At 31.3% G+C, this 12,312-nt stretch overlaps 3 protein-coding genes across 3 annotated transcripts; 1 reads left to right on the plus strand and 2 right to left on the minus strand.

Moving 5' to 3' along the window:
• Nucleotides 1–529: 529 nt before the first annotated feature.
• LOC107366161 (uncharacterized) lies at nucleotides 530–7,458 on the plus strand. The gene is made up of 2 exons (XM_015933736.3): nucleotides 530–1,713; nucleotides 6,970–7,458. The coding sequence occupies exons 1-2, from the start codon at nucleotides 738–740 to the stop codon at nucleotides 7,302–7,304; spliced, it is 1,311 nt and encodes a 436-aa protein (XP_015789222.2). The 5' UTR covers nucleotides 530–737; the 3' UTR covers nucleotides 7,305–7,458.
• LOC107366160 (lipase 3) lies at nucleotides 7,301–10,190 on the minus strand. Its single transcript, XM_015933735.3, has 5 exons — nucleotides 9,203–10,190; nucleotides 8,883–8,972; nucleotides 8,238–8,822; nucleotides 7,735–8,170; nucleotides 7,301–7,663 (listed from the first exon to the last, which is right to left on the minus strand). The coding sequence occupies exons 1-4, from the start codon at nucleotides 9,732–9,734 to the stop codon at nucleotides 8,016–8,018; spliced, it is 1,362 nt and encodes a 453-aa protein (XP_015789221.1). The 5' UTR covers nucleotides 9,735–10,190; the 3' UTR covers nucleotides 7,301–7,663; nucleotides 7,735–8,015.
• Nucleotides 10,191–10,290: 100 nt separating this feature from the next.
• On the minus strand, nucleotides 10,291–12,123 carry LOC112539299 (lipase 3-like). Its single transcript, XM_025161709.2, has 4 exons — nucleotides 11,514–12,123; nucleotides 11,281–11,370; nucleotides 10,633–11,217; nucleotides 10,291–10,568 (listed from the first exon to the last, which is right to left on the minus strand). The coding sequence occupies exons 1-4, from the start codon at nucleotides 12,043–12,045 to the stop codon at nucleotides 10,417–10,419; spliced, it is 1,359 nt and encodes a 452-aa protein (XP_025017477.1). The 5' UTR covers nucleotides 12,046–12,123; the 3' UTR covers nucleotides 10,291–10,416.
• Between the last annotated feature and the right edge of the window lie 189 nt (nucleotides 12,124–12,312).

Below are 12,312 nucleotides of genomic sequence, written 5' to 3' on the forward strand. Positions count from 1 at the left end.
AAATTATTGTCAAATTTAACCATAAAATACACAAAAATGAATTGACATTGAAAGAAATGGCTAAAAATATATTCACAATGATAATTTGAACCTTTGATATTGATTCAAGTTGTTTAAATAAAAATTTTACAACATTACAACAACATCAAAGAACTTATTTTATTTGAAATTTAACGCAACAACCAATGTAGATGTTAATTTAATTGATTAAACGCTTGAACATAGTTTGTCGTTAATTCATTTAGACGAAATTAAAGTTGAATAAACTGTACATTTTAAATTCAATTGAACCTTTATTATCTGTCTGTCTGATTGAACCTGTCTGTTGAAGTTTAGTTAACTCATTGAAACACATCTGCCATCTATTGATGTAATAGTCACTTACTTCTCGATTTCTGACAAAATAATCAATCAAAGATTTTGATTATTTTTGAAGGAACATCGATATAAATCGTTGGAAAAAAATCGATTATAATCTTCAATTTTATTTAATCACTGGCGCACTAGTTGGAGAAAGATTAGTCTTCTGATGAATTTTGAAAGATGAAAATCTTTATCAACTAATTTCTAAATAAATATTTAATCTTATTATCTTGTGATTTTTTTTAAACGACCAATCAAAGTTTACTCAAACACGTAATGGATCACCTTTATGCAACACATTCTGTACATTCAACATCTACGTCCATCTAGATCTTCATCTATTGTGTTTAAATCTTATTTCGTGTTAAAGCATCATGTATCGTAAACTTGCAATTGCCACAATTGTGTTTATATTGTTTATTCATCTATTTAACCGGACATCTGCAACGGAAGAGTGTTTCGCCAACATCAATGACTTTAATGACGGCTACTGCCAGTGTGAGGAAAAATCTTCTGAAGTTTCGTGTAGTATTAATAATGTATCGTCTGATCACATATTTTGGGATGCATTTGGAAACATAACTGGCTTCCCGACTTCCATTACCGTAAACGTTATTGACTTTGAAGTTTCATACTTTCCGTCAAGCCTTTTCCTCAATTTACCTCTTACAGTTGAAGAAGTAAAACTTAAGGGTTGGAGCTTTGAATCGATACCAGAGATACCTGTGGCTATAATTAGTCAAAACAAGAGTTCGCTCAGGATACTTGAGATAACCGGGAATGAAAATTTGACTGCAATTTCTTCTTTTGCTTTTTCATTGATTAATTCGCTTCATAGATTGATTCTCTCTTCAAATTCATTGTCCAACCTAACAGCCAATTCATTCAACAATCTCATCAAGCTTCGTGATTTAAGGTTAGACAACAACAAGATTGTCTCGTTGCCGGAGAAAATTTTCAAAAGCTTGAAACACTTGGGTAATCTGACATTGGCTAACAATGAGATTACCTCCATAAGACGTGAAACATTCACTGGACTCAGCTCACTTGTAGAGCTTGATATTAATCGAAACAAGCTGTTGATCATAAAAAATGATACATTCCATGAGATGAGAAAACTTAAAAGTTTGGATCTAACGTACAATTTTATTGACACAATTGAACAAGCAGCTTTTCGAGGACTTGTTGCACTAGAAAGCCTGGACTTGTCAGATAATCAGCTTCGACACTTACCCAATGGCGTATTTGAATATACTGGAAATTTGACGTTAGTTGACTTGAAAGATAATCTATTAACCAAATTGGATTTCGATTTGTACAAGCAACTTCCTAAAACTACTTTTATGAAAGGTAAGTTACAGCTCATTTCAAATTTCAAACCTTCTTTAACTGATAATTTTCCATTCGATCATTTGATTAGTTGATTGGAAAGGAAGAAAAAAGTAATCAAAACAAACCCAAGCAACTGACCAATCTAATTGTTGATTTAATGTTTTTTTTGATACTTCACCATCAAAGCCATCCTTTCATCAGCTTTGTTTGTTCCCACAAATCATGATATTTCATTGTTATTACACTTGAATTGATGAAATTGAATAGAGCATGGATCCGCATTTTTAAACCTGAAATGGTTGATCCTATCCAAAGTGTTGACAGTGAATCAAAAAGTGCCCAATATCAAGTTTAATAGCAATCTTTTTTCATGTTATGTTAGACAAGCAAGTGAAAGTTGATAAATTAGGTATAAAATAGTGAAGTTAAACAAATTGTTTATCATTATAATGATCATGATTCATGATTCGTTTACCTTTTCAACTCTCTCAATGTCAATTAAAGGATATTGCCTTTAATCAGTTTCAATTATCAGTTACCCAAATGTAGATAAAAATGTGGTTGAAGGTAAAGATGAAGACATTTTAATCTTTATCTACATTTGGGTAACTGATAACCTTATTATACGCAATACCCTTTACCAAAGTTACCTCTTAACCCAAGTTGAAGCCAACTGAAAGATTAAACATTGACATTTACTCTCACCCTTGATTGGGACATGTTTTTTCAGTGCCCCTCTATCCTGTCTAATGAGACCTTGATTGGTTGACATGTTGATGGCACTTTCACTCAACTTGCTATCAACTTTAATTGACCCTTGGGGTGTAAAGTTAATTGTTGATAGACACAGGATATTAAAATTGTAGGGAAAACTCATGATGATCTGAAATGAAGATTAAACAGCCTCTAGAGTCGCTTGTTTATTTTAGATAGTGAAGACTTGATTTATTGGTTTCTCCATCTTAACCCAAAATTGAAAGTCAACTATTAATTTTGCTAATTTGTAGGCTTGGCTTTGTAGGTTCTAATTGTATTACATTTTTTTCATGATGAACATTTGTTTATTTTACTTTTTACCTGATTGTGATAAAACTCACATTAATTGGAAGCAACTCCACAATTACTGTCAAATCCAGAACGATATTTCATTCAACATTGATAAACCGTTCCCTCTATAACTTGTTACATGCTGTTGAATCATCATCACCAGATGATAGTATTGAAAAATTACTTATGTTAAGAGCTGAGACTGACAAAACTGGGTATCCATCACACCCTGGATGAAACAGGCAAACCAAGTCTGAGATTCAATGATAACTTACAGTGAAAAATGGATCAATGAAAGTGTCTGTGGTTTCCATTGAAAGTTCATCTATTTTAACTCAGACTCTTGCCTTTTTTCATCTGCTCTTTACATCTTTCCTTTTCATCTTGTGTGTCTACTCATCTGTGTGACTGTGTTTTTCCCGTCCAAAATGATGCTTGATTGCTTTTACTCAATCAAAATCTAGTTAAATAATTGCAATCAAAGTTAACAACAAAAGAATCAATCTTTTCTCAAAAAAAAACAAGAAACAAGTTGGGCTCAAGCCAAGCTTAACTTTCATGCTAGATGACTTGACATGCTGCATCAAATTAAAACTGTTTGTTCGCCTTGTACACACAAACCGAGTAAGCAAAATTAAAATAATTAATGACTAGTTTTGATGACAACTCAAGTTGATAATTTAAGATGACAAGTAAATATGACAATCCAGAATTTTGATTTTTTCAAAATTCCAACTCAATAACAATTTAGATATTTTCAATACTTGAACAGATTAAACAGAAAATGTCGATTTCTAGTTTTTCCCTGATCTAAATTAGTTTCCTTTGATCCTTCCTTTGCTCTCTTCCTTCCTAATTAGGCTTTATTAACCACCCTGTTTTCAATTAATCTGGCAAATTCTGATTCAGGTGAATTGCTTACATCATTTTGATTTACAACAACAGACAAAACAATCTTAACCAAAGAGCAAAAACAATTAAGCAGAGTAATTAATTTCTTCATCTAAATACAATCTAAACGATTGAATCAATAGCAAACAGAAACAATAACAATCATCAATTATGAACACAATATGATACATAAATTGTAATTTGGCTAATTAACTCAACCCAACAAGTCAAACAGTTAATGTTTAGCAGACAATGTTGTTTTTGCCTTGAAACAAAAAATCTCATCATTTTCTGGTTTTGTTTTCACTGAAATTCAATCCAAATGAAATTGCTGTTTGGTTAACCATCAACTTGATCACATTAAATTGTTATCATTGCATTTCAATATTAACAAATAAATGTGTTTACTTAAACATTTGAAACATTTCACTGTTTACATGCTAAAAAAAGTCAAGTTTATCCCCGTAATCTGGTTTATCCTGAAACGATTCACAACTTTTTACTATTTCATTTATCCGTTGCTGGTTCACTCACAACCATGAAATTGATTAATAACCAATCTGTAAACATGATTATGTAAAACTGCAAGATACAGCCTTTTGAAACATGATTCCTACTTATTTAGATTAATTATTTTATGCCTCTTCTGTTAATCTATTATTAGGTTGATTATTTAGGTGTGTCCAGTCAAGTTGATTGGACTAACAACATGAACTATGATGATGACCATCTCATAAGATGAATAAATCTTCTGTAGAATGGTGTTCCTTTCAGGATTAAATATTAATCTTTATCTAACTTGAAGCTTAAATATTATCCAAAATGATTGTCCAATTCAATCTCATTTAAAACAATAAAAATGGTTTCCATTCAGTGTTAATATAATTTCATGGTTTAACCTCAAGTTGCCGGGAAAAAAAATTGATGAAATTATATTCAAACCAATCATCATCTTCCTGTTTTACAATCAAAAACATTAAATAAATTAACTTGCATATTAATAATTTATAATAATTTAATTTGTAAATTAATTTATTTGCAGCATAATAACAGTCATCTATAACTTAATTGAACAATTTAAGGTTAACCGCAGCATTCAAATTACAAGAAGCAAAACAAAATTATAAAATCAACAATTAGCTTCTCAATTAGTTCACTCATTGAATGTTTCAACCCAAAATTGAGACTGAAAATTTTCTTTAACCAAAAGTCTAACCCATTTCATCATGATTACTGTTCTATGTTAATCTTAACATTGGCCACTTGAGTTGACCATTTAGACTGACCTTTCAATTCTTCCATTTAGGTTGACCTAAATCTTGGCTATTTAACAATGGTTATTTTAGGCTCTAGACAGTTAACCAGTTTTATGTATTGTTTGGGTTGCTCGGTGTGTGTCCTAGTTATTAAATGATTGTTTTGTTTCCTTTTTGTATTTTGTTTTTATCTTTCAATCATTATTAATGATTAATGTTGAAAACAATTTTACAATTAACTCTAATCAAATTTGAATCTATTCAGCTTTGAATCTAAACACTCAACAATCAACATTTGCTTGCAATGAAACAAAAGTTATGGTTAACAAAACGATTCAACATTTAAAGCAACTTTGTATTTTTACTAATCAATAGCCATTAATGATTACAATTCATCTAAATGTACAATTCAAAGTCAAGAATAATTTGTGAAAATTAATGATTAATAAAGCAAAAAGTGCAGTTAAATATTCAAATGCCATTCAAACCAGGCAACATGAACATTAATCTTGATCAATTGATGCGACAAACTAGCGTTAATAGAGATTTATGTTGTTTATTGGCTGAATAAAGTGAAATACAAAAAAAGGGTTAAATAAATATTAACTATTCCCATTTTGATGGCTGATAACAGCAATTGCATTTCTTGCCATTTCACTTTAATCAATTGTCGCCGTTTCACGATGACTTACAATGATTAAAGCAAATTAAATTATGGCCGTTAAGTGTACAAATAATCAATGCTTTTTACCTAAAACAAACATTTATTTCAACTGGTAGACTACTTGAGCGTCGAGTAAATGATTGATGAATATTGCAATTGTCTGAGCATTTGATTTGAGACAATTTAGTGAAACCTTTATTTCACATTAAACTGTAACCGTCTCTGATTAGGTTCAAGTGTCTATTGAGTTAGATGAAAACAAATCACAAAAGGCTGTCACTTTTTTTGATGCCTTCAATGGACAACTCACTTCAACTTGAACATTAGTGTCAAAATTTGTTGATTAAAAACACTCAAATCTATTATTGTAAACTGTTGATCATTTAAGCGTTCAATTAAACATGAAATTATTATATCAAGGTTATTTGCTTAATTAAACCTAGGCCTTGATTAAGGGTGAAACAACTGAACGTTTTAACGATATCTAAATTGTAATAACCTTTTTGATGATCAAATTGCATTAGATCATTTCCTCTTGAAGTTTTCATAATTTGATATTTACAATTATGAAAGTGAAAAATTATTCAACTTTCTCAAGTTGATTGATGAAAATCTTAATATAAATTGACTTATCCAATAATGATTCACAAATTCTTGAAACATTCAGGAATATCTTTCAATCTTGTTCAACATTTCAACGTGATATAATATCTCATTGAGTCATGCTTTTTCTCATGTTAACATGTTTAGCCAGTTTTCAGATTCACTTAAAGGTTCAACTCAATTATTTCAATAAACATTTGACATGTACTTTGCATTTTTCAATGATTGAATAATATATTTATAGTCATGATCTAGTTACACTTGGCAATATCTGTAATGTTATATTGTGTTAAAATTGTGTTTAAACCATCGTTAAATTACATTGAAGTAGTTGTGTTTCAGTTGATTGTCTTGTATTAGTTTACAAGTGTAATTAATTTCAACAGTTGAACCCAAAAAAGTTGAATTAACCAGAAAAAAAAGATGTAAAGTAATGAACCAAATACAAAACATTTGATATTAAATTCAATCCACAATTTAATGTGAAAGTTGAAATTATCATTTTAGTATCAAAAAGTCAATTGAAAATTTAATTTCATTTCATCTGAAATTTCGTTCCTTTTCAATTCAAATTCAATTATTGAATCCATTTGTTTCAACCTTTGCATTGTCATGTTGCCTTGTTAATGAGTTGCTTTGCTAAAATGCTCTACTAATTAGTAGGTTGTCACAATTGTTGACTTGTTGCGTTTTTTGTCATTAATAATGATGATAATGATCAGTGATGATTGATTATAATTAAGTGATGTATAACAACTTGTCATGTGTTAATTTGATGATTAACTTGTTTATTTATTGTTTCATTATTTTCAGATAATCCTTGGGTTTGTGATTGTTCACTTTATATTCACATTGAAAAGATTATCGAATGGAATATTCACTCGAAATGTCAATATTATGCTGATTTCAATGAAAATGGCCAAGCCGTTAAACCTGTAACAATGCTGTTTAAACAATTTGCCGAAAAAATTGAAAAAAGTCCAAAAAAGGCGGAAAAATGTGCGGATGTGATGAAAACAATTGAAAAACGTTCCCACAAAGTGGTTAATTACACTGCATCAAAGTTCATCAAATCATCAAGTAACCAATTGATGCCATTCATGAGCTTTATTTTCATAATGTTATTGTTACCTGGATTGGACAATTAAATTAAAATTTTCATTTATTGTTAATTTTTGTGATAAAAATGTATAAACTCAACAAATACTTATTTCAATTTAAATTGGAAAAGGATTGAAGTAAATGAAAATTCAGTCGATTTTTTTGAATTTGTAATAAAACAAAACCATGACTTTAAATCAAGATTCTACAGGAAAGAAGCAATTGATTGAATCAAGCAGATTCTAGGGGTGGATTCTGCTTCAAGTGAACCAAAAGGGAACGAATTCTAGAAGTGTCTTTTGCACCTTTTTGGTTAGGCTTTGGATTGAAATCACACATTTTGGTAATTTTTTCCCACTCCTTGACTTCAGCATCTCTCTCAGCTATCCATTCAGCTTCAGCATTTCTGAAATTAAAAGATGAGATAAGAATCATTAGCAAACCATCATATTAGCTGAATCAGCATCACTCAAGTACCATTTCCTTAATTGTCATGGTAGAATTTAGATAAAAAATTGAAGAGTCAGATATCGAATTGAATGTTGATTTTTTAAGTTTGATTGAGCTTGTCCTTGTTAATAGACACCATAAGAAAACTTAAAACAAGGGTTTCAACCAAATATAATATAAATTAAAATGATTATGTACTTTGATTGATACTAAATTAATCAAAATAAATTTTGAAATAATCCACTGAAAGTATTTTCCTAATTCGAGCGCGATTAAAACAGTTGATTAAAAGTGTGTGCAAAAAATTTTCATCGAGTTTCCTCTGAAGCTTGGACGTTGTCGCCATATTTTCGAATGATTTCAATGATAACACTATGCAAGTAGTAAAAGGCTTTATCACCGAGTAGTATATCGGCATGAGACCAAAGAGGCCAGGTAATAACATAATCAACTAGTGCTGGTCCTGTTGATACAAGTTTTATAAAGTTATAAATTAGGGTTCCTTATTTGAGATGGAATTAGATATTTACCTTGCAAAATGTTTCTTAGTTTTTGAATGTTTACTGGTGGCGCTAAATAGTCATTCAATCCACTAATGAGAACCAAATTGTAGGTTGGAACGTTTTCAAACGGATATTTGGGCGGTTTGGTCGAACCATATAGTTCAAGGTTTTTCTTTGGACCATAATCGAACTCACGAATTTGATCATATTTGAATGATTGAATTGCATGTAGAGCATTTTTAAACGAGTCTTGGTCCAATTGACTGAGAAGTTCTTTTATTTGATCTCGTGAAACCATTTCACGATCAGGTCCAAACAAGTAATTGTAAATTTCGAGACAAATCGAGCTAAGAACATTGCTTGTGCAAAGGATGGATGTAAAGGCGTCAACAAATGGTAAAAAGGGAATCAAAGGACCTGAGTAAAGTAAACCAATCCTCGAAAGCAATATTGATCGCGGTACAAAGGCAGACAGTCCATTTGTGTTACCATAAAACGCTATTGGTGCAATATTAATATTTAAATCCAGTTTAATGGCAAACTCTGGATGCTTGGCTAATAGCGTTAGCATTGCAATAGTGGCTTGTGAATAACCAATGTAAACAATTTTCTCTGGAAACAAAATACAAATAATTATCAATTGAGTGAACAGTGGACATGAAAAATTCTTACCATAACCAGTTTCCTGAATAATATAATCAACCATTGCAGGTATATCATACAAGCCCATTTCAGTAAATGAGAAATTCCAAAATTCGCGATCTAAAAGCATAACAATTTTTTTGACATTAAAACTTTTGACTTCTATTAGCCTTATAAACATTCATTTGATATTATTTAAATCAATCCATTTATACTTAATTTGGCTGTAAGGATAAAAAGCACTCGAAAATGTCTTGTTTATCAGACAAAGATATTGGCCAGAAAAAACTGGTAATGGATAATAGTTAATGGCTAGATCAGTAAGTGCTGAACGAAATTGAAATTTTTACCTCTATCGGGATCAAGTCGAGTGTGATTCAACGAATATACGTTTCCTCTTACATTTCCCAGCCAAACATCAAACTCACGATTAGCCAGAGCAAAAGCAAGACTTTTCGATGTATCATGAGGAGGATTACCATTGATCCATTCCTTTATATGGCCGCCTGGTCCATTGATCATGAAGCTACTGCATGAAGTGGGTGCACCGTGAAGCACTAGAATAGGCTTGAGGTTCCGTCCTCGAGCTGCTTGAGCATATGGATTGATGATTCGATACAATTGAAGTATGTAACCATCTTCTGTTGTAACAAAGTGACGTTCATATTTGAAGCCTCGAGATACAATCAACTGTCCACAGGTTAGACCTTGATTCAATGTTGTCCTGAATGGATTCAATAGAAGCTGCTCCCGAGCAAAGGTTGGATTCTCTGGTGGAGGCAATTTTTGGGATGAAACATTTTGATAACTTGGAGAAAGAAGTAAACTCAAAAGGAAATTTGGAATGATGTTGAGATGGAACTTCAATAAATTAGAACCCATTTTAATGAAGAGCAAAATTTAATTATTGGAAGTGAAAAGGAAAAGATGCCTTTGCTGTCCGATTCCACTATTGGAACTACATGGAACTATATACCAATGTTTCATTCTAGTTAAGATAATCCAGTTCATCAAAAGTAAAATGGTCACAAAACTATTTGTTTCGAGTTTTTTCGCTTGAAACAAATCAATATCAACAAATTTAATCACGATTCATAAAGCCGCGTGTAGATGTTGATTCGGCATATATTTCACTGTGTAAATTTCACAAAATAAATTACTTGTACTTTGTATTCAAATTTGCATGTTGAGCTGCATTTTGGAACTGTTTGCATTTTCTCGTCTCTACGCGTGTATACAAAGTATTATTGTGTATTGAGTATACTCAATTCAGTTTAATTGGAAAGTAAAAATTATTAAATCAAAGCAATGCTTAATAGGGAAGTTACCTGGATGAAATTTATATATTCAAAAAAACTTTAATTATAATTGGAGGAAAAGTGCTTAATAATTGATCCGAAAACTGTCAAAATAGCAATAAATTAGCGAAATATGTCAATGCTTTTGTTTAATGAAAGCGAATAATGAACATGAAACTCTATTTTTTGAGGTAAAATAAACCCTCACGTGCATCGCATTTGTTTAGGCTTGACATCAGCTATAATGAGTTTAAATCGAAATGATATCAAATTTCAGACGAAACTTGTACGTCTTCGCCATGTACTCGGACTATATCGATAATAACGCTATGCATGTATTCAAAGGCTTCATCAGCAAGTAAGATGTCGACATGTGACCACAGAGGCCATGTAACCACATGATCAATAAAAGGTCGATCTATTGATAGCGAATCGATGAACAATATAAGTTTGTGTTCATTATTTCAGAAGCAAATATTTACCTGGCAAAATGTCTCTTAGCTTTTGAACGCTTACTTGTGGAGCTAAATAGTCATTTAACCCACTAATGATAACTAAATTGTGTATTGGAACAATTTCAAAGGGAAATTTGTGTGGCTCTTCCGAACCATATACTTCAAGGTTTTTCTTTGGACCATAATCGAACTCACGAATTTGATCATATTTGGATGATTGCATATAATGCAGAACACTTTTAAGTGACATTTGATCCACTTGACTGACTAGTTCTTTGATTTGATCTGGTGAAATCATTTCTCGATCAGGTCCAAACACATAATTGTTAATCTCAAAGCAAATCGGTTTAACAGCATCGTTTGTGCATAATATCGATAAAATAGCAACAAATTCTTGTATGAAGGGTATTACAGGACCTGAATATTCTGATCCGATTTCCGTGAGCAATAATGATGGTTGTATAATGGAACTGATTCCTTTTTGGTCACCAATAAAAGCTTCTGGTGAAACATTAATGTTTAAATCCAATTTACAGGCAAATTGTGGTTGTTTCGCTAATAGAGTTAGCATTGCAATAGTTGATTGTGAATAGCCAATATAAACAATTTTCTCTGAATAAAGAACAAAAATATTAAGATTATCGATTGAATAATCAATTAAAATAAAACTCTTACCAAATCCTGTTTCTTCAATAATGTAATCGACCATGGCTGGTACATCATACTTGCCCATTTCAATGAACGTAAAATTCCAAAATTCATGATCTTAAAGAGAGAAAAATGAAAAAGTTTTTCACTAGTACCAAAAGTTTCTTAAAACAATTTATTTGCACATTAAATTGGAATTCTATTAATCCTTAATTGGTCAATTGTTATCAAATGAAAATTAGATTGACAGGATAATTTACCTTTATATGGATCCAGTCGAGTATGATTTGAATACCTGGTTCCTCTGTCATTTCCCAGCCAAACATCAAACTCACGATTAGCCAAAGCAAAAGCAAGACTTTTCGATGTATCATGAGGAGGATTACCATTGATCCATTCCTTTATGTGACCACCAGGACCGTTAATCATGAAGCTACTACATGATGTGAAGCCACCGTGAAGAACCAGAATTGGCTTGAGGTTCCGTCCTCGAGCTGCTTGAGCATAAGGATTGATGATTCGATACAACTCAAGTATATAACCATCTTCTGTTGTTACAAAGTGACGTTCGTATTTGAAGCCTCGAGATACAATCAACTGTCCACAGGTTAGACCTTGATTTAATGTTGTCTTGAATGGATTTAATATAAGTTGTTCCTGTTCAAAATTCGGATTCTCTGGTGGAGGCAAGTTTTGAGAAGAAACATTTGAATAACTTGAAGAAAGAATTAAACTTAAAAGGAAACTCGTAATGATGCTGAGTTGGAATAACTGCAACAAGGTAGGACCCATTTTATCGACGGAGAAACTTATAGTGATTCTTTGCTACCAATCCAACCATTATTTGATTGAATTACATGTTATACAAACATGCCCTTGTAATTATAAATTCATTTACAGAAAGTTTTATTGTATAAATTTGAATATTTGCTGATCATTCAAAAACTTAGCACTTTATGTCTCCACTGCAGTATTGAATACAAATATTCATCTTGTTTTTGCAAAAATACACGAGTAAATTAAAAGTTCTGCTTTGAGACATAAATGTTTGTGTTTAAT

Source organism: Tetranychus urticae, chromosome 2 (genome assembly GCF_039701765.1).
Source record: "Tetranychus urticae isolate SD_2017Ah chromosome 2, NJAU_TeUrti_SD_1.0, whole genome shotgun sequence".
NCBI classification, from domain to species: Eukaryota; Metazoa; Arthropoda; class Arachnida; order Trombidiformes; family Tetranychidae; genus Tetranychus; species Tetranychus urticae.

What these genes read in the sequence shown, in the direction of transcription:
- LOC112539299 (XM_025161709.2), bottom strand. Translation starts at nt 12,045, where the DNA reads ATGGGTCCTACCTTGTTGCAGTTATTCCAACTCAGCATCATTACGAGT. An exon ending in TCGACTGGATCCATATAAAG is followed by an intron (nt 11,371 to 11,513) that starts GTAAATTATCCT and finishes TCTCTCTTTAAG; the next exon opens with ATCATGAATTTTGGAATTTT. An exon ending in GCTAAGAGACATTTTGCCAG is followed by an intron (nt 10,569 to 10,632) that starts GTAAATATTTGC and finishes CGCTATCAATAG; the next exon opens with ATCGACCTTTTATTGATCAT.
- LOC107366161 (XM_015933736.3), top strand. Translation starts at nt 738, where the DNA reads ATGTATCGTAAACTTGCAATTGCCACAATTGTGTTTATATTGTTTATT. An exon ending in TAAAACTACTTTTATGAAAG is followed by an intron (nt 1,714 to 6,969) that starts GTAAGTTACAGC and finishes CATTATTTTCAG; the next exon opens with ATAATCCTTGGGTTTGTGAT.
- LOC107366160 (XM_015933735.3), bottom strand. Translation starts at nt 9,734, where the DNA reads ATGGGTTCTAATTTATTGAAGTTCCATCTCAACATCATTCCAAATTTC. An exon ending in TCGACTTGATCCCGATAGAG is followed by an intron (nt 8,973 to 9,202) that starts GTAAAAATTTCA and finishes TTATGCTTTTAG; the next exon opens with ATCGCGAATTTTGGAATTTC. An exon ending in TATTCAGGAAACTGGTTATG is followed by an intron (nt 8,823 to 8,882) that starts GTAAGAATTTTT and finishes TTTTGTTTCCAG; the next exon opens with AGAAAATTGTTTACATTGGT.